Here is a 26273-nt window from a genome sequence, read left to right on the forward strand (position 1 = left end):
GGATTTGCTACTGCAATGTAACAAAACCCAAGGGTAGTCACTGAGCCTATACACAGTGACACTGAAATTTAACTATAGACAGTACTTTCACTGATAGCAATAGATGGATCCAGTAACATTCCCTTCCACCATATTTTATGAAGGTCACATCTTTCAGTTTGCTTTTACAGTCCAGTGGTACTGCTAGACATGCATCCATGAAACAATGGCAGGTATTTAACTTAGGAATATGAAGATAGCTTTGCATGATTTTAATTGTTTACACAAAAAAAGCAAGAAACAGGAGACTGAAAAAATGAATGAAAGTTTAAAGGTCCTTCTCTGGATTGTCCTGAGTGAAGCTGCTAATGCACAGTGTCATTATAACTGAGAAAAAAAAAAATTAATATCAAATTTGTATAAGGTAATCAGATTTCAGAGCGCTACATGCACTCCTCTGCTATGGGGTGGTTGGTTTGTTCAAAACTACTAGCAATAACGTTACCATGAAAATAAAGTCAGCCAAACACTGCAATAGAAGAATAGGTTTAGTATTATTATTAAATATGCCTATAACTTAAATCTGGAATCAATATTTTCTATGTTCATCCACCTTGCAGAAGAGAACTGTTAAATTAACCGGCAATATCTTTCTAGAGTGTCATTTGATACTGAAATGGACCAGAAAGAATAAACACACCACGGCCCAAATGGAAAGGTGAGATGCAACTGTAATTTTACTTGTTTATTCTTTACTGGCTGTCTAATTTCTACAGCGATAACAGCATCTGAAATGCATAAAAAGTGTACTAAAAAAAAAAAAAAAGGTCTAAAAAAAGTCTCGGCAATAAATTAAGCAGTCTCTGGGAAGTGTATTTTTAAGAAAATCTTTATACTTTGAGAGTTATTACTATAACAATAGGAAAATTTTGCTTGAAAGAAGCCCAATTTTTAAAAAAGTTAAAATGTAACAGAATGCATTATTGCTGGTTTAAGAAATCACTGCCAGTTAAAATGACTATACATTTTGAAGGAGTATGAGAAAAATACCTACACAACCAAGTCCATGATGCAGAGATCCAATCTACAGTAGAAAGACATATACAAGTTCGTTAAACTTCAGAGAAACACAGTACTGTATCATAGCAAGTAAATACGTCATGGTCTTACTATGACTAAATGCCTATAAAGTAAAAACAAATATTTCTATGAATAAGGACTGTTGACTTTTTCCTAAATTTTCTTTCACACAGTTAAAAAGTCTCTCAACAGAAGAATCCTTGAACCTAGGACTCCACGGAGGACATTGTTTTCTTAATCCCATTTAATTTACAAGGTCAGGATTAGTTTTAGGATTTGATTTGCCACATGCCTGAATGAAAACCCATGAAAAAACCCATCTCCCACAGAAACCTATATATAAACCCAAATCCCCAAACAATTACGGAAAATAACTTTCATATGAAAGCATAAGTGACTGTCAAATACTGACTTCAGAATATTTATTTCCCTTCTCCTCAAAAATATATAAAAGCTGTTATTAAGGAAATTCTGCTTTCTCTCTCCTGCTTCTTCCAAGAGATCTCCTCTAGATTTCTTTACTTGGAAACAGAAGTAAATTAGACTTTTTTTTTTTTTTTTTTTTTTGGGTGGTCCCTCATTCCCTTCCCCCCCCACGCCATGTTGAGGCTTGTCTGAGAAAAGGGAGAATCTTGAGATCCATGCTCTTTGTCTTAATAAAAAATCCCCCAACTTGTCAGTCCCTGCTGCAGCAAAGTTCCCCAGGGCTGATAAAAAATGTAGAACTTCAAACCCAAGCAAATCTAGTCTTTTTTTGGCTTAGTTCTGGGCTCCCTTTGCGATTACTAACATGAAGATTTTCAGAAGATGACACTAGGAGTATCCATTGTCCCTCTCCACTCTAGGTATCGTTGCTAGCATGTAAAATACTGGTCTTACTACCTGTGTGCACTCAGCTCCTAAAAACAAAGGGGAAAATGCTGTGGTCTATTTTTTCTCTCCTTTTCCAACAGATGCTTTGAAGATTAATTTATATAGCAAAGTATTTCAGGATTTTTCCCACAACAAAGCATGAGGTATTTTCGGATGCTCAAACACAACATCAGAATCCCTGGGACTGGATTTTCAGACAAATTCTGAGACAAAACAACACGATCTCCCCTTACAAAAACACCAGTTCACAGAGCTAGTTGCAAAGCTGAGAAAGACACTGACATGAACAGAAGTTTTCTATTACTCTTCTAAATTATGGAGCCATAACTGATAATGTAAATGTTGGAATGTGATTCTCTACATCAATTTACCAAAACACTTCAATTACCTCAAAACAACATGAGAACTTCCTAAAATGCAGATATTTCAGTGTAATTTCAGAATTTTAAAGCTTCACATAGAGAAGATTTTAAGACTATTAACATCATCATGAATATTGGGCTGCAACAACAAAATGTATCTGCACCATGAATACTCAAAAATTAAAACCAATCTCACAGCAAATTATTATTTTGACAGTTTCTGCCTTTTGCCATTTATCAATCAATTTATACTTCTAAGCAACACACTTCTGCATTGTTCTGTACTGTGCATTGTCCTATATCTCCTTAGGAACTGACAGGCAGTGCAAAGTAAACTTACCGGTTTCTTTCCTACTATGAGTTTTTCAACCTTCTGGACTTGGGACACATGGTCCTCATTCGTTTTCAGTTCCCGTTTGCGGATTCGCTCATAAATCCCAATCAGCATTTCTCGTGGGATATCCTCACCATCATCCACACCTGCAGAAGGCAACAGTTTCTATTATCAGTCTATATCAGTAGAATGATCTAACAAACACTATTATTTCTCAGCAATCCAGGCTTCTCGGCAAGGACAGGATAAAAACATGGGCAACCTTTGTTTCCTCTGCTAACAGTAACATCAATGCTGCCTAAGAATGCTGATGCACTTGTTTATGCTGTTTTGTTCTATAGCTGCCAGTACTTTGTCAACTAACATCCTATGCTGTCCTTGTGCCTACCTTACCAAAGCACCAGAAGTTACGTTACTTATTACTGAAGCACTGATTTTTGTCCAAAAGTTTGCCTCCCCTAATATGCCAAGACATTGATGGATATTATACAGATTTGGTTTTTTGTTTTAAAACTCTAATCTAAAACAAAGCCATAAAAAGGCTAATTTCCTATGTAATTTTTTCTTTCTTTCTTTTTTTCTTCTTTCAAGCTTCCTCTGCTTGGTATGAAAGCTTAAATGAGTTAAAATGAGCTCAATAACCCTTTAGATACTAAAATCTCCATATGACCTTCTCCTAGGAATATACTACTGGGAGGAAGCAGAACAACCATTCCATTTTGTCTTTGTCCCAAAACTACTCAACACTGTTCATGAAATAATTTCCTACACGAGAACCTTATGAACACCCACTAAAATTAATTTAACCAATATTTCCTGAATGATTTCAAACCCAATTAATTTACTCTGGAAAAACAAATCAACAAAATAGCCTAGTAGCATTATTCTTTAACACTGTATGATTATCATTGGTATCTCAGTATTCTAAAAAATGCCACAGTGCCTTGAATGCTTGCTCCTGAATTTTTAATAGCAGTGGAAGGAGTCCAATTTCCGTAAGTGACTTAAAGCTGGATTTCCTGGGGACCAGATGCATGTCTATTTGTTAAACAGGTTTTAAAGCAATAAACTCCTATCTCCCATTCAGCAGCCAAAATAGAATATTTTGTCACCCAGTGGAACAACTGTTCGCTTAAAAAATACTGTGATAAAATACTGTTTCTTTGCAACCAGAAGGAAGCAAAACTGCCTCTGTTCTGTTCCACACCAGCAAGTCTTCCACAGACCATCCTTTGCGATCCAGTCATTTAAAGTTACAGGCAAGGTAGCCTGTCACAAAAACACCTGCTATAGAAATTGCTGGCAGTCAGGCTGCAGCTCAGAGAGAATGTACTGTATTTAATATAATATAACTGTAGTATTATGCTAAGTGATGGAAATCATTCCTTTTTTAATCTTTGTGGACTTTATGATAAGATCTCAACACCGACTTACATTTTGCTAAGCTAAAACTTCTGCTAAGCATAGATCGTTCGTTGATGTCTTATATAAATCTAAAAGAATAAAATCACCAAACAAGACTCTCATTTTCAAGGTCTGAAATTCCAGAACACCACAGGTATTTTGTTTTTACTAGTACTAAAATAAAAGTACCACATGCACACATGAATCCAAACCGCCATGCATCTGAGATGCACCAATATATTTTTATATATTAAGCAACGTGATTATGTCTTTCTGCCATTCAGCCCACTTTTAGATACCACTGAGAAAATGGTTGTTAAACAGCACATGAGTGCTTGCTAGTGCCTGCAATAGTGGGCCTGTTCTGCTACTGTGCTCCTACATCCATTGTAGCCAAAAGAAGAGAGACTGTGCACTAAGTTGTGCTTATTCTGTGCTTAAAGGCAGGGGGAGGAGGAGGAGGGTTGCAGTGGCTGAGCAGGCAATTTTCCTCGTCTTTGCACAAACACATAGTAATGGAACCGCAGTAAAAGCTTCTTTCTGCCTATGGGCACGAACTATTGTAAAGAAAAAAACCAGGATGGGGGCTTCAGCCTCATTTTACTTCTCTAACATCTGAGCACCCTTCTGAGATAAAAGGTAAGTGCTGTCTCAATCATTCTTCCTCAAATACCCTGGAACAACAGGAGGTATTACCTCCTTATCCACGACCTTCCTCCTCAGCTCTACAGTGACTATTGCCTTTTAGGCACAGCTGAGCACTGGCTGAGCCAATACTTCATAAAAATCTGTTGTTCTTCACCAGAAATAACCAGGATAGAAAGGTCCAAGATACAGATTTGAAAAATTATCTGTATTTTTTTGGCAATCTAATTGCAAGCTTAGGTGTGCTGTAGCCTGGCAAAGAGTTTCTTGATCAGAAAATATACCAATGAAGAAAACTAAATGAAATTTCTGTACTATTTACCATGTACCTTTCAGGAAGATTTTGGAATTCAGACTTCTCCCCCCCGAGAATTTAAATCTTTAGTTTATTTGCATAAATTCTCATCATGGCAATTTCTGTTCCATAATATATACACATACATGGGAACAAAAAGACCTAGCAGTACATCCATTCAAGAAAAACAAGATAAAAATGACAAAATATCATATCTTTAATCCTGTTTTCACTATTCCAGAAATAACTAAAGCCTGTAAAAATGACAGTAGTTTTAAGTCAGGTGAAATCAGAAACAAGTGCCCCGTATTTTACCTTTTTCCCAGAACATACACAGTGGCCCTCCAATGACAGTCACAGGGAAAAGCGTTCATGACCTCCATCGTTAAGTGTTTGCTTACCCCTTAGATTCTTGACAAAATCTTCTAGCTTCATTTTGCGTTCTGGTTTCACATTGGGGCTGTACATATCTGTGTTCAACAGTATGATGGCAAAAGCTAGAATGAAGATGGTATCAGGATTTCTAAATTGTCTCACAACACCGGGATTGCAGATACAGTATCGTTGGCTGTAAAAAAGCAAAAAGGGGACGCTGTCACAGCTATAAATTACTATTCTAATTCCACCAAATAAACCAACTGCTCCATTCCAGAGGCTGAGCAAGCCATTATTTGCATTCCATATATATATTTAGCTTTCCATCTACACATTTTCATAAGCCAGTCCTAGAACATGGAAGGCTTTTGTTTTGTACTACCACTGTAACTTCAGTTAGTACGGATTCTGAGCTACAACGTCAGTCTTCCACTTTTCTCCATGAGTAACACCCGCTAACACCAGGTAAGAACCAGCACTGACTTTAGCTTACTACCATATAATGACTTACATCTCATTTTGCCCTGGGCAAATTATGCTTGTGTTAGTATTAATAAGTTAATGTTCTTTATTCCACTATTTTTGAAATTCTTTATGAAAAGTTGAGAGCATATATACTCTAAAATGTAAATGGCCTTGTAATTTCACTCATATAAAGGATTGCATCCATTGTTAGAGACATTCAGAAGTCCTTGAATATCTTTTCAACTGATGCCAAAAAGAACTTTTAATTGAAAAACCTTGCTATATTAATACAAATGACATACGTGAACACCAGCAGCAACTAAAACTTCCTATCTCATATTAGCAAAACCACCACAAAAGACATGCCATATTTGAAACTGTATGTAGCTGACAAGGACACTGCAAATAAGCAGGGAAATAACTGAGATATACTCAACTTCCCCAGTTCTCCAGCCTGACAGTTAGACAACGGCAGGTTTCTGGTGACTGAGTAATTTATTACAGCATCATACCTAAAAGCTTCAATGAGCCGTTCTACTTTCTGGGCTTCTCCTTGAACACGGATATGAGCCTGAAATTTCCTGAGTGCTTCATCCAGTTCCATTGTTGAGAAGTCCATCTCATCCACAACACAGCTAGGAGAAAAACATAGTGCCATTGTGTCTTAATTTCTAACAACACGGTACCAAAGGTAAGCTTTCGAGACCAAAAAAAACCTTTCAGTTTTTCATCTCTTGTAGAGTTTCATGGAGTTTTTTGAAACATTCAGCAGCAATTGCAGTAAGTGTAGGTAAGTTGTGAAGGAAGGATTGCAAATAATAGATCAAAGAGAATGTGTACATGTAAGCAGGTCCTTATTTTTTTTCTAACAGAAGAGCTTCTAGAATAGCAAATGTCTGACCAATGTAAGCAACGTACCATTGCCAAGAATAACTATTGGTTTTGTGCTTCCAGGCCAATCAATTATTAGAATGCCTATAACAATAATAAAGAGCCTATACTGTTCACAATATTGGATCTCAAACAGCCTGCAGCAAGCACAATAACCTGTACCAAATGGCTCTGTGTCTAGGAACGTTCTTACATATGGAGAAAAAGAAATAATCTTGTTTGGATACTCTCTTACTATTACTGTAATTCTCATCTCCCCACCATTTGCCATGTCTTTCAGTGAACATTTATGAAGAAATAGTTTCTTGCTCTGAAAATACAGTGCTGACATAAAATAAAAGAAGGAACCAGTTTAATATAATCAACAATGTGAACTATGTCATTCTAATATTTTGTTTAAAGACTACTTTAAAATCAGAAGCTTGTAAATTTCCTTTCTTTAAACTCAGCTTTAAGTTTTTAAATAAGCAGATATAAATCACTGCACATAACGGCACTGTAATACAGAAAGAAAGCACAATCCAATTTTAAAAGCCTTTTCTTAAATGTATAGCTATACAATGACAAATTAGAGTAGCTCACATTTGTCTTCTAGTAGTGTTGTAGCTAACATCTGCTTACCACCTCTTTACAAAATTTGGGCAAGAGTGGAATATACCATTTGCGGAGCCAGCGCAACAACAGCTGCCTTGGCTCTCTACTGTACCACTTGCCTGTACTCTTGCACTGAACTGTGTAGCGTAATGAACTGAAATGATGGGAGTCCCGTACAGAGCAACAAAATGTCATGCTTTCCCTCTCACTTTTAACAGTGTTCTTTATGGTGGTTTCATTTTATTCCCTCTTTGAGAGTCTGTACTTCTGTTTTCTAACGCAAAGTCAAGACACAGTAGAAGGTCAGATCCTCAGCTACACCTCTGTGACACCATGCACTCCTTGGTCAGGCAAAGAGAGAATGCCGAGGCTCGCTGCAGAACAGCAGGGCTGCAGGAAGGGTGTCTGATGTCCCCCAAATGTTGGCCAGGGCAACAACATCAATGCCAGCCATGCCAGACCTGCGCCACCCAAACAAGCCTTTACACTTGAGCTACCACCAGGTAGCAACTACAGTAGGCCCAGAATGCAGCTTTTGGTCAAAAATTTAGGCTACTCTCTTGAGCATTTTCTAAGCTCCAGTGAAAAGAAGATTTCAGCCAGTTAAAAAACACTAATTTACAGCATCCGGGAAACCTGAACACAAATCAAGAGCAAGTCACTTGAAATTGTGCAACAGAAAAAGGATCACCTGTTAAAATGTCTTTTCTGTGTAATAACCTGGAGTTATTATCAGTTTGACAAAATCTACCTCCAATCTGTAAATGTGATATTTAAGATAAAATGCTATTCTGTTGTCTCTTTTTAAGAAAAAAAAAACCTTGTTCCCATTTGCAGGCGAGGTTCAGAACTCTACCAAGATAACAGCACTGCTTACAGGGGGTTCCGTGACCCAAAGCATAGCTGAAACAGCTTATTTAAGAACAGATTAATTTCAATGAAAGGATTGTTGTGGGGTTGTAGGCAGGTGATTATGACCTTACTCTTAACAATTCACCTCATCAGACTCAGCATCTGGCTTAGCAGAGATAAACTTCTTACCCATATTCTGCTGATCTGTTTGAGACAGTGAGGGCAAACAATTTGTTCAAGATTCCAAAATGCATCATCTAAGATTATAAATCATCTTGTCCTAGACCTGTACTGCTTTCTTTTAAAAAATAAGAAAATATGCACTTTTTGGAAAGTCTTCAGCCTAGCCTGACTCATAATTGCAAAATCCAGACAACCATTACAAGCAGCTAATAATGACTCATGCTGAAGAGGGACTGCATCAAAACCAAGCCATATTCTGTTCCTCTATTGTAAGGCTGGCTGCATGCTTTGGTAGGGAGGCTCTTCTGCTGCTTTCTGCTGGGTATTGTACTGTAAGAAGGCAGCCTTTACCAAGGCACAGGAAAGGAAGAGAAGACCTCTAAAGAAAGGTCTATGGCATATGTACCCATGCCATTAGCCATATTAATACAGTGCTCAAGTTTACAATTTGAGATACGTAAGTTCTGATGGCATAATAGCAAGATCAAGAGGGCTGTAGAGAAAGTGACCAGCATCTCTGTAATAAGAAGCCAATGAGAGCAGTCTATAAGAAATATACAAAGAAAACACAAGGCGTTGGCAGACACTTTGTAGCAGGATACCATAACCTTAAAATTATTTGCAATGTATCAATATTATCTACCAACATTCAGTCCTCAAGAAAGACCAATGCAAATTTCATACAGCTTTCATTATAGTCTGTTTAAAACTGCGGTCAGAATTTTTCCTGGTCTTCCTTAATGGACAAGATGCAGGGCTTTTTCCATTCTCAGCTGTTTTGTTAAACATCTAACTAAATTTTTTATACAATTCCTTGAACAAAACTGGACTAAGATGTATTCATGTTTACAGGTCAGTATGTCAGGTATAAGTTAAAAAAAAAAAAAAGCCCCACAAGAATACATGTTTTAAATAAACGCCCTCTTAATATAAAGCTGGTTTTTTTGTTCTACTTTGTATGTAAGGTTTAAAAATTTATGACCAAGCTGCTAAAAGTCTAATTTTCTGCTTTGAATTTCTTTGGTTTTTAAAACAATTTTTGTTTATCTAATCTTTTGGAAAAAAACCACTTTGTATAGATCTTGTCAGCATATGCCTGTACACACTGAAATCCCTGTTTACCTAACATCTGAGCCATTTCACTGTAATAATTATTTTCATGTTCCACTACTGATGAGGCCTTATGTTGCACATAATATTATTTTGTTTCAGTCAGTAAATTATTAGAGAGCCCAAGGAAGGAAAGAGACTTTGAAATAATGTATTTTAAAGCCAATGAAATTAAACCATAAATTTAGAGTTAATGTACATGAGTACAGGGAATATAAATCCTTGCAAGTATCTTGCTGAATCAATAACAAAAACAGTAACTTAGCTGGAAAGCAAAGAAATAAATATTTGCTCATGTACATGCTTTCTTTTTTAACCCCTAAGAGTCTGGCTTCCCCCTCCTTCAGAACAAGACCCAGAGGTAAGTGCAGAACATTCAGAGACCATTATTACCTGCAGCTCGATGACATGTCTTACTTAAACATTAAAATATGCTTAACTCCTCCCCACACAGAATACTCACTCTAATACATCCCGGTTGAACTGTTTTTGTCGATTTCCCAGAAATTCTCCAATCATCTGTCTGCTGAGACCTTTCCTTTGCAGGAGAAAGTGGGCAACACCAACTGGAGTGTCTGGCACAAAACCTCGCTCAATTAGGTACTGGACTCCTTTTTCAGGCTTTCTGAGGAGAAATGAGAATGCAAAATTATTAATTTTCTTCCTTTGGACCCGAAGGCATTTGATTAAAATTTTACAACAATTTTGCCAATCACTTTTAACTAACATACTACTAGTACGGGCTAGTATGGTTTCAGGATAAATGTAACCATCCTGTAAGAACATACTCTTCACTGTTAATAGCTTACTAGCTTTGAAACACATCTTTGCATGTTATTACACATTTCCCTGCCCCATAACCCTTCCAAAGAGATGCTTTATATGCAAGCAGCTTCAGGCATGAAAGTCAAAACACTTGTCAATGCAAAAGACAAGCCCAACATCAGCTATTAAATGCTCCTGCTGCTGGGAGAGATGTACCTTCCAGAAACTGAACTAAAAAGCTGATGCTGAAAAACAAGAAGCAAAGAAAAACAAAAAACAACCCTGACCTCCCATCCCCCTGCTGTCAAAAGTTAAATTTACTGAACAAAAAGATCTGAAGAGGTGTAACTTGCAAGATGAGAATACAAAAAATAAGGGGAAAAAATTGTCAGTCATGCCAAAAGAAGCAATTAAACATAGTGGCACTCCCATCTAATTTAGTTTTTTTTCTTGTCCTTTAACACACCCATTGCCCCATATTTCTTTGCCTCAGACAAGCGCCTTCATAGTTTCTGCAGTATTTTACATCTCTTTATATGTCACCTCCAGAGTTAGCTGTAACCATTTTTGATCTCAAAACAAAGCAAGCTGAAGCTACTGACTTTAACATATTAAGAGGTGTGTGCTGGAGAGAAGGGTTGCGGCTGGAATTGGTTTCTGGCAATAAAATCTACTGCTTATAAAGGCAAATGCTGCTTATGTTTCAAAGTGATGTAAAATTCCCCTTAGAGCACACGTTGTGCGCTGCATTTTCCAGCAGTGTGATACAACAACTATAATTTCTGTTAAAGATACTAAAGGGAAATCTTTAAAGAACCAGTAATTCCATCGTCATCTTTAGTTTGTAAGAAATTATAATATAATGTCCACCTGTAAGAGCAAATCATTTGCAGTATGCTGGATGACCTGAAAGATATTTCCTTTAAGGCAAGCAAAATCAATTTCAAAGGACAAGGTGACTGTACTATTTTTATACAAGGTTGATCATACAACCATAATCCTTCCTCAGGGTTTTTAATTGCAAATAACATTACTAAATACATTACCATTCACTTCTCCTATTCTTTTACATTACACTATTATACACTTAATACCCTATTAAGAGCTAGATAGATCAGAGGAATATCTATAATTTAATCAACAGGGAGTTCTCAAATCTCAATTTCTTGCATCAGGCTTTGTGGCTCTTTTCATCTGAAATAAGATTAACATATGATCATCTTCTAAATACAATCTTGTAAAATTAATCTCCATACTCAAAAAGTATCCTTTTTCTTGTAAGTAATATAACTGCTACGTTCATATGCTTTTGAGTTGTATTACAGAATTCTTGATCCTTCTGAATTTGAAATCATGGCATCCAACAAAACCAGGAATAGTTTTCTCCATGCCCCTTGTTAGTGAGTTACATTTGTCAGTAAAATTCAGAGCGATAAAAACCCAGGAGAGTGCCTCTCCAGCAATTGTCTAAACAGAAAACAAAGAACACTATCAAAAAGCACAACTTGATCCAAAGATCACCTTTACTCAAGATACAGAAAATGCTGGATCATTACGCACTGTACTAAACCACAACTTGAATTCTTACTATCCCCATAAACCTGAACATTTAAAATCATCACAAAGGTGACTAATTTGGCATAAGCTCCTACATATTTGTATTTTACATAAGTCAGGGTCTCCTTTTTCACATAAGAAGGTCTGCTTCTGGTTCAGCGATATGACATCACTTCATTCAAATACACTTCAAGCCAGGCTAGGTAAGTCTCCAAAACAGACTAAATCCACTTAGCAATACACTGGAACCCAAAAGCTCTTTTCCCATTGATAGTTTCTTCATGCTGAAGTGAAGCACCAGGAAGTTTTGCAGTCTAGGATTATTTGAAAGTAGTCCATTTTGTTACAAAAGTTGTAACACAGAAGCAATGTAAACTCTGAACTGTAATAACATGAAAGTAGTACCTGAAAACTCTGAGCTGTAAAAATGAAGACTACTCATTCCCTATTTGGTAAAACAAACTGTAGTAGTAGTGGCATAAACTTCAGAGTAACAAACCTGGAAGAATCATTTCCACAGTGAACAAACTTTGTTCCTTCTAATTCATGGCCCTACCCACTGAATTTGCCAACTAGAGATCAATTAAATTGTGTCATATTATTTTGAAATCTGCCCTTTAAAAACTGTTAACTTTGTGGTTCTGTTCTAGAAAGAAACTGCAAACCTAGAGAATGACCTCAACTGAAGAGCTACTTGTGGGCTGACCCCAGCCAACAGCCAAGCACCCAGACTAAGCCAGTACAGAGCTACTGCTAAAAATAAAGAACTCAAGAATTAAGGGCTTCTCTAGAGAATTGCTACTACCTGTTGAGATGAGAATTGTAACTTTCCATAATGTTACTTGGATTTTTCTTTGAAGGTTCTGATGATAGTCATCACTACAATGGGGATAAAGGATTTGTTAGAGCAAGCACTAGCAGTGTAACCTACTTAACGACAGAACCTACAGCTTCAGGTCATCTTTTGCTACCTCGCCTCAAGTTAATGACAATCTACAATAGAGTGTATTCCAAAGGATGGCATAAAGGGCAAGTAGCCAGAGGCAGCTGGTACCACTCTGTAGTTGTTAGAGTATCACTTGCTAAGCAAGGCAGCCTACCATGTTTTCAGTTTTCCTGTTATCGAAGTGAATGCTCTTTGGCTCACAGGTGAACTCTGAAGGTTAAAGGTTATGTGGGCACGTGCATAAATAAAGTTCTAAATAAAATAAATTTCTGTGGCTAAATGTGGGTATTAAATACTACAGGTGAAAAATTTTCCTATCCAATGGGCATCTCCCTGGTTTCCCATTCAGCTCATAAATGATAATTCTAGTTTCTGTTCTCGAAGTCTAGCTTGCCAACAAAATGTCTTCATATTTCTGTTTTTGATGATCTGAAACCTTGAATTCATTCAATACTCTTGACCAAGAAATTGAATTTAATATGAACTACATTTTACCAAGCAGCTTACTGGAAGTACGCTCTCTCTCTCTCTCTCTTTGCCTTCTAAGCTAGGGAGGTTCTGGGGATTTTTATTGCTGTTGTAAGCTCCCTCCAACCCTGACACCAGGTATGACGATCATGGATTTCACATGAGATAGGACATCTGACATGTTACCCTACTCAGATATCCTGCCTACTCAGAACTGAGCGTAGAGCTTTTTGTACTTACAACTAAGAGTCTTTTGTGATTAGGAAAACTCCCAGTATGGCTTGTTAATTACACCTACCAATAACAGGGAAGATGAGAAGTCTATAAATAGCAATCACGAAAGCTGCGTACACAGAGCATTTATTTTCAGATTTGAATACATTAGCTAATATCAAAATGCATCCTCTGAAGCTAGCACCTTACACAGCTGATAACATACATATTTAGAGAACTTTTGGTATTTACAGGATTGTTTCCAAAAATAAAGTTTAAAACTGTCTTCTACCTAAAAAAAAAAAACCAACAAAAAACCACAAAAACACCCAACCAAAACAAATCAAAAGAAATCTACTCAAGAAAAAGAAATAAACAACTAACACAAAAGATGCATACTAACATATTTACATAGGATTCTCAGACGTTACACAAAGGGTTAAGGAATTCTCCAGAAACTGATTAATAACAAGACCTTTAGGATGGTTTAAAGTGACTTTTAGGGGAAAAACATAGATGAAGAAAGTAATGCAAACTTCAGAACAACAGATGAAAACAGTACATTTTAATAAGCCTGCTTCTTAGAGTACTGGTCATATCCAGTAAAATTTTTGACTTTGTGTGTTCCTGAAGACAGGCTGAATCCTGCAGCAATTTCTGGAAAATGACATCTTTAAGAAGAAGTGCGTGCCAGAAATGAATAGCACAAAATCACACACAGACATCAGTTAAAAAAACAAAGAGCAGAAAAGCCCCAAACCCTTCCCTCCCCAAAACCCCATTCCTAAAAAGCCAAAACAATAGCAAACCCCTGCACATCACTGCCATTTCCCCTAGTCAGTATTACACCTTTCCTTCCTATGCCTAATACTAACTAGTAGGAGATGGCTTATTTACTCAGCAAGTTCTACATGCACTACTGAAAGCATAGATTCAGTGAAAGTTCATATAACTCGCTGACATTCATGTAGATCTGATTAGAGTGGTCATTTGTTGGGAGTTTCTAGATGGTGAAGCTGAAGAGGATCTGGGTTTTCTTCCTTTAATAGCTATGCAGGTTGAATTTGGAAAAGTCACAAAAAGGTCTGTATGTTTAAGAGTTTTGCTAATCTAAGTGATGGACCAGGCTCTCCTAAGAATGAGTTCTCCTTTGGAGTATGGGGTAGAAAAGAAGTACAATAAATAGGGTAATGATATCAAAGTTGGGACATTTCTGAGAGAAGTATCCCCTACCCAAGTTAGGAAAATATAGAAAGAAAAAAAAAAAAGTTTCTCATTTGAAACCCTAAATTTATATAAGCAGCACAGAATCTTTAGAAAAACACTGCTTCCCTAATATTCCTGTTATCATAAGTGAATTAGTAAAGAGAGCAGTGATCCAGAAATCTACAATTCTGAATGTGTCATTATTTGTCTCAATTAATTTTCACCTGGTTGGAGGAATCACTGACAGACAACTTTAGGATACATGTTATTACAATCATTTACACCGTGTGCAACTAGCTGTCGCAGAAAATCTGCATTGCCAATGATAAACCCCAGCCCTAAAGCTCCATGAATTACTAAATATGGACCATCAAAATCACAAAATTCCAGTCCCTGGTTTGACATTTCCTCTGCTTGAATTCTGTTTTCAAAGGTGCTCAAGACCTGCCAGAATTTGAGAAAACAGGAAAGCCACGGTCAGAAACAGCTCCTCCTTTGAAGAAGAGAAGCATAACAGCATCTGCTGACTAATTTCCCAAGTCAGTTCACAGCAAATGTGCTCACACACCCCAACAGGTAGTGTGGGATCAAGGACAAACACAGAGGTTTCTGTTTAAGCCACAAAAGGAAACAGTTAGAAATACACCGAGGAAACAGTTAGAAATACACCACCTTATGCTGTTGTGCGACAAAGTAATACCAGATTCCAAAGGCTGGTGGTACTTCGGAAATAAGGCTTTGTATTACCTAAGTATTCAAAACATTAGGTTTAAAATTATAGGAAATACTATGTTTGAAAAAAATTGTAGAATTTTTGAAATGAAATTTCCAATTTTGAAATGAAAAAAATGAATTTGGTAGAGGAAAATGTTTGGTCAGATTCTAGATGGTAAAAAAAAAGAGATCAGCACGGACTTAGCATTTGCTGTTATCTACTAGACTTACTGGTACCGCCAGTCTTACTGCAGAACACATTAAACCCCAGTTCTGTAGGTAAGTGAGCACTTCAGTGGCAGTGCCAGTACTGGCACCAGTCTCTTCACTCATTCCTGTTGCTGGTTTAGGACTTCCTGACAAACTGAACTAGGAGAAAAAAAGGGGGTTTTTTATTGTTTTGTGTATGTGGGGGTTTTTTTGTGGGATTTTTTTGTGGTGGTCTGTTTTGGGTTTGGGGTTTTTGTTTGGTTGTTTTTTTAAATCCAGTCAAGCTCCTGCCATAGCTGCACAATCAGCTGTACTAACCAAGCCACAGTGTGGATAAAATGCCCGTGTCCATGCTGGCCAACAGAAGAAGAGAATAGTGATCACTACCTCAAAAAGAAATAAACAACAAAACCACAATACAAAGGTGTATAAAGCCCTCCCTATTTCTGACTTGCTAAACATGTAAAACTTACAAGCATGCAAACCCACATTAAACCTTAATATTTCCTTTGAGATGCTCAGACAATAACAGAGCTGTGAAATGGAAACATTAATAAACAAACGAGCCCAGGAAGCAGCTTGCCCACGTCTAGATTTCCAATACCCAGCAATGCCAAAAGTATCTTTTGAGGTAAACTAGGGATTTATTACACAATGTAAACAATGACAACTGTACTATTCTTACAGCTGAGACAAGGGGGATAAAGCTAGCCTGACCGAAAATGAGAAGCTTGGTGAAATATCCAGAAAGAATGCCAGTATTTCTGAGGGCACATCTATGCTTTTTGGTTTCTTGTTTACATTTAGGCACACATAAGTGCTACACTGAAAGGACTCTAAGCTGCAAGAATCTAGAAAACAAGCAAACCAAAACTACAAACATTTCTTAGAGGCTGTCAACACTGCAAACAGAAACAGTTCACAAACATGCTGCTGCCAAAGAAATCTTTTCATGTTGGGGGTGGAGAATTTACTGCCAACTATGATGCCAGCCCTCTGTTAAAAAAAAATTAAAATAAATCTTCCTTTCTTTTGATACTAGAGATCCCATTTTTAAAATATTTACAGTTATCACAAAACTAAGCATTAGTTTAACGTTAAAATCCAGAGATGACTTTTTCAATAGCAAGAATCTAAGAATTTTCTTAGAATCATTTAAGAAGGTAAATGTTTTTAAATAGCCAAATTGGCAATAACAAGCTAGTTGAACATTCTCCTCAGCCTGCCAGGCACTAAATTTTGTTTCAATGGCTGTACTTCTTTCACTTTTGCTGAATATCCTACTGCTACCGCAACAAAGAGAATCACTGTGTCTATTTTAAACCTTCTGGGAAAAAAAGAAAAAACCCAGTATCCTTAAAATATTACCCAAACTAGTGCCGAAAGAACTTGCCAGGGTTCAGTCAACTATGCAGCAAGGCAAGAAGGGGACTGAAAGGAAGAAAATGAGAGAAAACTGGGAAGTCTGAGCTGCAACATTCTCATGTTACACAACTGTTTAATGAAGAGAAAGAAGAACTAGGTGTAAATTGCATCTTCTGGTAATTACAAGAAAGAGTCCCTGGGTCAGGAAAACGAGCCAAGAAACAGCACATTTCTCACAGCTTCTCTGCATCTCATGGAAACGGGGAGATAGTTATTCACATTATTTGGACAGGAACCCTATGGTTTCTCCCCCAGTGGGGATGACTTCTCCTCACTACATTATGATATGTTAATCTTCTCAGGTTCATTCAAGACCAAACCAAAAACCTACCACCACAGATGTGAAGGTCACAGCTCACTTGCAATTACACCAAATTACCTGGAGTAACCTCCATTCAGTGAAAGTTAATTTATACACAATGTCACTAACAAAGGAATTTACTAGGAAGTGATCTCAGTGCCCAGTTCTGTTTGGTGGGGGAGCAAAATAAAGAGAGGAAACCCTGTAGGCAAGGCAACTGTTCTCATAAAATTGGACAACTGACCTAAACAGTTCTAACCATTACTTCTGGTCTGATCAATTAGTTTCTTCATGTCACCATTTCCTAGTAAAGTGCTAGAAAATTATACATTAAACATTGTTACTGCTACTGCATGTTTAGGCTTGCCTGAAAACTATCACCTGAATCAGAGCTTATTAGAAAACTAAACAGTATATAAAAGGGTCCAAGCAGAAAGCCTAGGTTATTCTAATAAAGGAGGGGAAATAGAGTTTAAAGCCATTTCAGAAACAGATTTTTTTCTGTATGAGAAGCATCAGCCTTGAGGAACAAAGCAGCCAGCACAGTGGAGAGGCACACCCCGAGCAGTTGCAATGCAGTAGCTGGACATGTCCTTGCTAGTAAACCCAATCCTGAGTCATCATGCCATAGCAGATTCTGTAGCTCCTTGTTATTCGCCCTCTCTGCAGTGGACAGTCTACTCCCCACCCCCCGCCCCGCTTCTTCCTTCCTTGCAAGAATGAAGGAAATATTTTACCTAAATAAATGGAACAAAATACTCTTTGAGGATTTTCTCACCTCCTCTGACCCCACTGCACCTCTGCATTTCTCAGAGTAGGGAAAAGAGCGTGTAGCTGCCAGCAGAGCAAAACATACTCCACTTTGAGACAAGATACATGAAAAACCTGCTGGCTCTCTCAGAACTATTTGCCAGGGCTGAGTATTACATTCATGTTTATGCAGCTGTAGTCAGGAATGACACAGTAAGATGACTATGTCCTTGAAATTGAGGAACAGTCCCTATCTTAATGTTTTCTAGTGCCCCTGCCCTAAATTCTCCTTCCACACCCTCACCCCAGTTACAAATAACAGAAGTACTTCAGCTTCAATTTCTGCAACTGTGCTGATTGCAAATGGGAAACACTGACACATTTAAAATGGATACCTTTCAGATTGGCAATGCAAAAATACTGTTTAAAGATACGCAGGTTTTTAATTTCCAGATCCACCAAACTTCAATTCAGTAGATAGATGTGAATTGTTAAACAAGAGGAAAGAGTCGGTGCCCCCTTCTCTCTTCCTTAACTCTTCTTCCCAGGGTTCCTATGCAGCCTTCCCAACTCCCTGTTCAGACTGTCCTCTGTATGCCTGCAAAGGCAGCTGCTCACATTTTTCACCTGCAAAATTTAGTCACTTGAGATTTGGGGGTGGGGAGTGGGATGGGTGGGAAGGAATTAAAATTCTGGCATCCAGAGTCATATCAGATGCTTGTCTGGGAGCTGCTCACCCAGTCAAATTCCTCCATTCATAGGGTCATTTTCTAATAACTGACCATATCCTGAGCACGCACCCAGGCATTGTTAGAGCAAACCAGTTACCGATTCCTGGCACGTAGCAGCGGGAGGGAGATGTGTGCCCGGAATGCGTAAGGGCAGGCGGAGCTGGCGGCGAGGATGAGGTAATGGCTCTTGCATGGTTCCAGGGACACTCGCACACAGTTACCGCTGGTCATAGCGCAGCCTTTCAAAAGCTAAATTTGCTTTCAACATTTGGTAAAGTTTGTACTTTCTTTTAATGGCAATAAAGGGAATCCTTGTGCCTGTATTTGAAATTGGCGCTTATATACACTATTGGTTGAATCCACAGTTATTCATTTTGGCTGGTTTTTATAGGCAGGACATAACGTATGCTAATCAAAGCACCCATTTTGGAAAAAAAAGGAGGAAAATCGGGTCCTCGGGGAGAAAAGATAAAACACGTACAGAACAAAGCAAAACACACAGAGCACTTTTTATTTTTTTTTTCCTTTGGGTGTTCTCACTTAGGGCTAAATGTTTTCAGAAATAATGAGAGTCATGCTAAGAACATTCTTCTCTTCTTACTAACTCCTCGGCATGTTAGAGGACAAGCTACATGGAGTGCTTTGATTTTAATTTTTGTTGGAACCATCTGTGCCTGAATAATCTGCAGTCCAGATGTTGTAAGAACAGTAAAGTCCCTCTCAGCACATACAGGAGGATGGCAAATGGCTGTGTTGCAAAATCCTGAACAAGCCTCTTGTCTCCCCTTTCCTCTTTCTACTGAATCACAGAAGATACACAATTTGCAAAGATACTAGAGAAGAGCTGACATAGTAAGAATTAGTTCAAAGGTAAACAGAACCAACTCCATTTGATTTACACATTCTCCTTCCTACTCATCTGCAACTACAGAGTCTAAACCAATTAGAAATGTTTCCAATAAGCTTTCAACATAAAATTTTAAGGGGGACAGTCTAAAACTAGATGTTTTCAGACCAGATGTTAGAATGCTGAATGGATGCCATGACACCTGACTAAAAGCAATACAGTAAATATGTTCAATGTCTTATGTGAAATTAAGCATGTGATTGGTGTAAATGGAGCAACATCAGACTAGTACACCTATTACAGTATTTAAACTTAATGGATACTTGTGAAACTTCTTTTAAAGAAAAATAATTAATAATATCTGGCAACTTTTATGGATTTCAAATAGAGAAAAAGTTTGCAGTACTTTCTGAACGTAAGTGCTTAGGAACCCAAATCATCTTCAATCTCTACCTATGTATAAATGATGGAAACAGCATACCTCTGCGGAACAGTTCAAGCTGCTTTCATGGAAAATGAAAAATGTGCCTTCTCACAAATATTACTACTGTGTGCCTCAGACCTCCAACAAGTATTTAGCTAGAAATTGTAATTTGCAATTTTGTATTTGGTATAATCCCACCAGCACTCACCAAATTCCTCTCATATCTGCTTAGTAAAATAAAGAAATATTTAAATTAACATTCCAAGGAATCTGGACATGTTTTAAAATGTCTGCTCCTGGACTGAGTACCCAATTCACATCAATAGTGATTTTTAAATTTTTAATAAAATCATCCCCATCATGTAATAAATGAAGGCAATAGGGCTTTCAGGGCTTACAGGTCAAAGGATGATAGATCACTGCATAATGCAAACAGATACTCATGCCTTTCTAGCTCCGTCAGTAAATCCTTGGAGAGAACTTTGGAATAGTGAGGACTTTGATAACAGCCCGTTATAAATGAAGCTACAGAAAACTCTTCAAAACACTATGCTGTAACGGACCATGGACACATGGGTAACAGTCTTCCATCTGTCACTACCCTTTCCAGAAAGCAAAAAAGGACAAAAAAGGGGGGCCGGGGATGAAAGGCATCTGGGAAAACTTATTGTAAAAATATTTATCGCCTACCCTCTGCTCTAGAAAAGTGGTGTTATGTTAATTTACCTCCAAGATGTATGCGTAAGATTAGGCCACAAAGCCTTCAACAAAACACTACACAAAATTAGCCCTCAACAGAATTCTGCTACAACATAAAAAGCAGAGCAGCATGGTGGCGATGGCCCACGAGCTGTACTTCAGAGTCACTTTTTGCCAGCCATGTCAGAAATTGGCACCAGCACGACTGGCACCTGTGGCAAGAAATCACAATGCCATAGAAACACTGCTAGGTGACAGGACATTTGACAGCATCTTCCAACACTTGATATAGCAAAGGAGATACTAAATATGACTCTAGTCACCTAGATTAACAAAAGAGTCTAAGAAATGCACTTTAATCTCCAATATTTTATTGGCACAGTTGAATCAAATTTTCAACCACTCTAATGTTCTCCAAGTTTTGCTGAAAACACTTTACTAATACAGAAAGCATTTGTACCCCCCGCCCAAGAGAACGCTGAATAATCACTACACCGCACTATTTGACATGGCCCAGTTGGGCACGCCACTGCAGTTTAAGGAGGCAGGAACTGAGGGCAGCGTTATCAACAAACATACCTGGTGGCCACAAGCACTTGGCAAGGAGCCACAGTTACTGCCACCATGACGGTGGCACAACAGAAGGGAATACGGCAATTTACTGCCTACGCACACAGCTGTGCACTGAATTACAGTCTGCTGCTATTGACTGCAGAGCTGACCCAAGGGCAGGCCGTGTTTCCTCAGCCTACTGAGGTTAAACCATTCGGTCCTATTTAATCTGTTAGAACCATCAGTGCACCGATAGCAGAATGAAACCTGAAAATCCTACCAGATTGGGCTGCAATAACTGGTAAGCCTGGTATTTCCAGCCTGCAGTCAAAGCAAGAATAAAATCACAGCCCTTTTTACTTTTTTTCCCTTCTATTTTTTTTTTTAAAGCAGCAGTTAAAAGGCCTCTTGAAGCCTTGTTTATAAGCAAACCAGTCTCAAAGGCTGGATATGCATTGGCAGGGTTTGGAGCCTGCAAAATAAACCTTTCTAGGTAGTGCTTTCCTTCTGCCTATAAGGGAGGAATGGTTTTCAGTGTAATTTCTCCCAGACTACATCCCTTTCAAACTACACTGAAGAAAATGCCTAATTCAACACAGCTGGCCTTACCACGCTTCCCTGGGAGCCTTGCACTCTGGGCATGCACCTGCAAGCCTTCCTTTAGGAAAGCAATGAATGGTAACACACAATCTGACAGCCTATTGACAGGGTAAAATCACTACTGCTGTTCAAAAATAGGAGAATGTACAGAAGCTGTTACTTAGTTGCAATTTCTTTGGCAGAAATCATCCCACTTGGACAATACTTTATGTTCTAGCATAGTGGATACCACAAAACATCTTTAAAAAAGTATACTAGTTTAATCAACATTAACATTCCAAATTGAGCGTCAAGTTATAGCCTGAAACAAATTCTATGGTCAAGTAATAGAACTCCTAGAAAAATGGTTTTCAATTCCCTATAGTTTTTTCTCTACTGTCCTGTGTTCACCATTCTCCAAGGACCTTCATGCTACTCATGTTTTGCATATAATAGCATTTAAGTGAACTAGAGGGCGATTCTGCTAAGAAAACTGCACTTTGGCTTCTGATTTTTGTAATGATTTTGGCTTCTATTATTGTAATAGGAAAACCAGAAAAATTATAAAGCAACTGCTGAAATTTCAACTGTGAGGATAGTGACTTTCCATGCTTTAAAAAATTTCATTCTTTCAACACTCCTAGTGAACAAAGCAGAAGTATTTACACTACTGCAATTCATGCACTTCTTTAAGGTTCTAAATTCTTTGCATTTCAGCCAAGCTTCATGTACCAGAAAGAAATGACATGATTATTTCTTAATTAAGGTCTGGGAACTTAATTTGCAAGGAAGATTTTAAAGATGCAATGAAATTAACATGAACTTCTTGTAAAACACATCCCTAAAATTTCCTCTGGTAGATGCAGACATTTGGAAAAAAACCTTGACTTCTTGTAATAGGTAACTTCAAAGGCACTACTTTCGGTCCTGCACACAGTCCTTCCGCATGGGTGGAGTACATATCCTCTCAGGAGCTCACTGCCAAGACTTGTACTACTCCTATGCAGCAAGATCACTTAGATGTGTTTCAAGTAACAGCCTCTGTTCTTCTCTGTTCCTGATGTTTATTTTTCACTTTCAGCCTCCTACTGACATGGCATGTCACTAGAAGCATCTGACAATTTCCAGTGCTCTCATTCATCCCTGCATGCTGCTTGAGCACTTCTTCAATTCACCTCTTTTCTTACACCCTTCTGCAATTGACTCACAAGACTGTATTATCAAGCCTGAAGTTCACTGGTCATTGACTGCTTCAGGCTTAATTACTGTGCAAAAAACCGAGCAAACATCAAGCCTTTTAAATGTCAGCCAAACAGTACCAGCACCTTCCTCCCCCCCAAGGATGTTAATATTTTCAAATCTTCTAAAAAAACAGCAAACTGATATAACTTCCTACCCAGTCTACTTTATGAGCAGCAAAAGCTGCAGAGATCCTATGACTTACATACTGCCAGTTGGTTAAAAGGTTCCTTAAAGGCCTACTGACTTTTTACAAAGATAACAAAACAAACCTGAAAGTTTTTACAGCCAAACCTGGCTGATCCATACTTGGTACTGTAATGCACAGCCTCACCTGACAGCTTCAGAAAGCTTTAGTTGTCTGCAACATTACAACATATTATTATATGACGAACCACTGACCTATTAATCCAAACAAAACAAATCACAGCACTGCTAGCTGAAAAAAAGCTGTAGAAGACTATGAAGCAAGGTCTATGGCAGCACACTGAAATATCTATTAGCACTTCTGAAGCTACAAAATTTTCATACAGAAATCCTGAAGTACTGTGTAGAAAATTCCAAAAACTTATACAAACACTGTGAGCTGCCAACAGCATCTAAAAGAAAAATAGGGGGAAAGTCTGGCACTTGGCATCTTTCACCTAAGCGCTTTGAGGAGCTTTGTAAGCACTAGTACCAGAAAAGTTTTAAGTAAATTGCACCTGTTCCACAGCAAGGGAACTGGCACACTAGGCATTAAAAAAGCAGTGAAGAAAAACTAGGAATTCTAATGCCAGCTACCCAGCTGTTCTTATCTTCAGATTATGATAGTTCCAATGAGAACTGTTTAACTCCAATAATCTGAATACAGAGTTTGGAGTAGTATGTTATTTTTTACCCTCTGTCATAATATTCATGGTTTTCTACAGACACCTGGGAGTGTCCAAAGAAGAAAGTATTTCAATAAAACAAAGAAACTCGAGTAAGTTATTTTATCAAATTTTAAATTACTCCATACATGGTAAAACTAACACTCATAGGCAGAAATACAGATTTGACGATAATGTTATGATAAATAATAAATATTCATTTAGTGTAAAAATATTCAGCACATTGTTCATTAGTATCAAAGTTTTGATGAAATCTACAGAACAAATTCCAGACCCATCCTGTGTTAAACAGGAAACTCATCTTACACTGCTTGTCATTTCTAATTCCCATATGACAAGTGTTGTAACACCACATTACTAGGGCAGGAAGAAATCTGAATTTGTTGTAACACCAAAAATGAATCAGGATTTAGCCACCATATTTTTCAACAAGAAAGGAATCCAATCCATCTTCTTCAATAGTTTACTACCATATATATAATTACATTTTTTCATTTCCCCTGAAGCTGTTTAACTATGAAGGTATCAATGTGCAAGTATCCTGACATGAACAGTCACCACTCTGTTGTGGCCATTTTTCAGCAGCTCATTTTTTTCACTGAAAAGTCGGTATCAGACACCAGTCTTACTTATCTGATACAAGAAAAATATTCCTGGTTCAGTGGCTATGTTTCTACCAAACACAGAGAGAAGGAGGAAATGCTGTACTTACTTGTTAAAAAGATTCAGTCCAATCCTGTAATGGCGTTTCCTGATAACATCGTTACTGAAGGCAGGGGAATCCCAGCTGTTGCGAGTTTCTTTGTGGTATGTTTGTTTGCTCAAGGTTTGCTCCCTTAGGCTGTCTCTAGAAGAAGATTCTGAGCTGCAATTTATCGTGTCATTAGAGTTGGAAGTGCTGTTGATGCTGTCATTGTCTCCATCAGAATAATCAGACTCTGATTTGCTTTGCCTGTTGGCTGTGCCATTGATAGCTAAATGGCTATCTATAGGCCTAGCCCTATGTCTCGCCTCCTGCTCCTCTCGCGATATGATCTTGGCAGGAATACTGTGAGGGATGTGTTTTGGGCTTCCTTGCTGACTAGTGATCCCTCGGTCATATGCATTTTGCCTCTTTAATGAGCCTCTCTCAGAGCGATCACTCAAGTCCACTGAGCTGTCACTGGGTGGCTCTATAGTTAGCAACGGTAGATGATCCATTCTCATCCTCTGTTCCTGACATTCCAGTGATGGGGTACTCCTGCAGCTCGTATCAGTGTCTATCTTATCATCTTTGTGGGTCATGGACCAGTACTCTTGAGAAGAGTTCACAGACCGGAGCCTCAAATCAGATTCTGTGCTGGACGGTCTGTCTACTGACTGCGAAAGTGGAAGGGGTGGAGATAACTCTTCCTCATCAATATATAACGTAACATCACTGTATGATGCTGTCATCTCATCAAGCTTCCTGTGATCCACATTGTGAATTGCTGGTTTAGTTTGAGCACAACTATCCCTTTCCATTTCACGACTTCTGACTTGATCCGGAGTCTGGGCTTCATCAGAATGTAGACTACGGCAATTCAGTGCATCATCAATGGATTCTGCAAGGGATTTCACTTGCCTGGAAAAAGCATCCTCCAGTTCTGTAATAGCATCAGCAAAATCAGTAGATGCTGCTGGAGACTTCATTGTAGCTGACTCTCCAAGGTCATCACATTCAGACTGTACCAGGGATCCCAGCTTTGACCCATCATTTGTAACAGACACTTGTTTTCCTTCAAAGTAAGAGCTATGGACTTTCTCAGGTCCTTCAAAAGAAAACTGCATTCTCATATTGGACAGTACAATGCGTCTTGACATACGATTTTCAGACATAGAACTTCTAAGACGCTCAAAATTTTTGTTCATCTGATACTGGCGAAAAGCTGTTTGTATAGTACGAGCAGCATGTCTAGTTATGAGACGGCCTCCATATTTCCGTTCTAGCATTTCCACCTGTGAAAGGGTGAACACAATTACTTTGTAACTTGATGCAGGTTGGAATAAGGTTAGAGTATAATAAAAAAATAATTCTTTTTAACAACTTTAATTTTCAGACATTTTTCAAAGTGTATACTGTTTCTGAAAGTAAAAACTCAAAGCTCCAGACGAACAACTGCACATATAGCGAACCAAATAGTCATTTCTAAATTCCACCATAGAAATACAGACAAAAGTATCAATATATGAATACTGTCATATAAAATTAAGGTGTTGACAGTTTGTGTGTGTGTGTATAAATTTTGGTTTTCACATGTTAGCATTGGTGTGCCCATGTCAAAGCAGACAAGATCAAGCACTCTAGTGCAGCA

General features: G+C 38.0%; 1 protein-coding gene across 7 annotated transcripts in view; it reads right to left on the reverse strand.

The window, feature by feature from the left end:
* IQSEC1 (IQ motif and Sec7 domain ArfGEF 1) overlaps positions 1 to 26273 on the reverse strand; it is a 357209-nt gene that overhangs the window by 20902 nt on the left and 310034 nt on the right. For all 7 annotated transcript variants that reach the window (XM_080386140.1, XM_080386139.1, XM_080386138.1 and 4 more), the window contains 6 exons: positions 24653 to 25917; positions 9906 to 10067; positions 6325 to 6447; positions 5374 to 5540; positions 2635 to 2774; positions 1034 to 1063 (listed from right to left, as the gene is read on the reverse strand). In XM_080386140.1, the coding sequence (XP_080242266.1) occupies positions 1034 to 1063; positions 2635 to 2774; positions 5374 to 5540; positions 6325 to 6447; positions 9906 to 10067; positions 24653 to 25917 (1887 nt within the window). The remainder of the gene's footprint in view (positions 1 to 1033; positions 1064 to 2634; positions 2775 to 5373; positions 5541 to 6324; positions 6448 to 9905; positions 10068 to 24652; positions 25918 to 26273) is intronic.

The sequence above is a fragment of the Falco punctatus genome, assembly GCF_963210335.1.
Source record: "Falco punctatus genome assembly, chromosome: 4".
NCBI lineage: Eukaryota > Metazoa > Chordata > Aves > Falconiformes > Falconidae > Falco > Falco punctatus.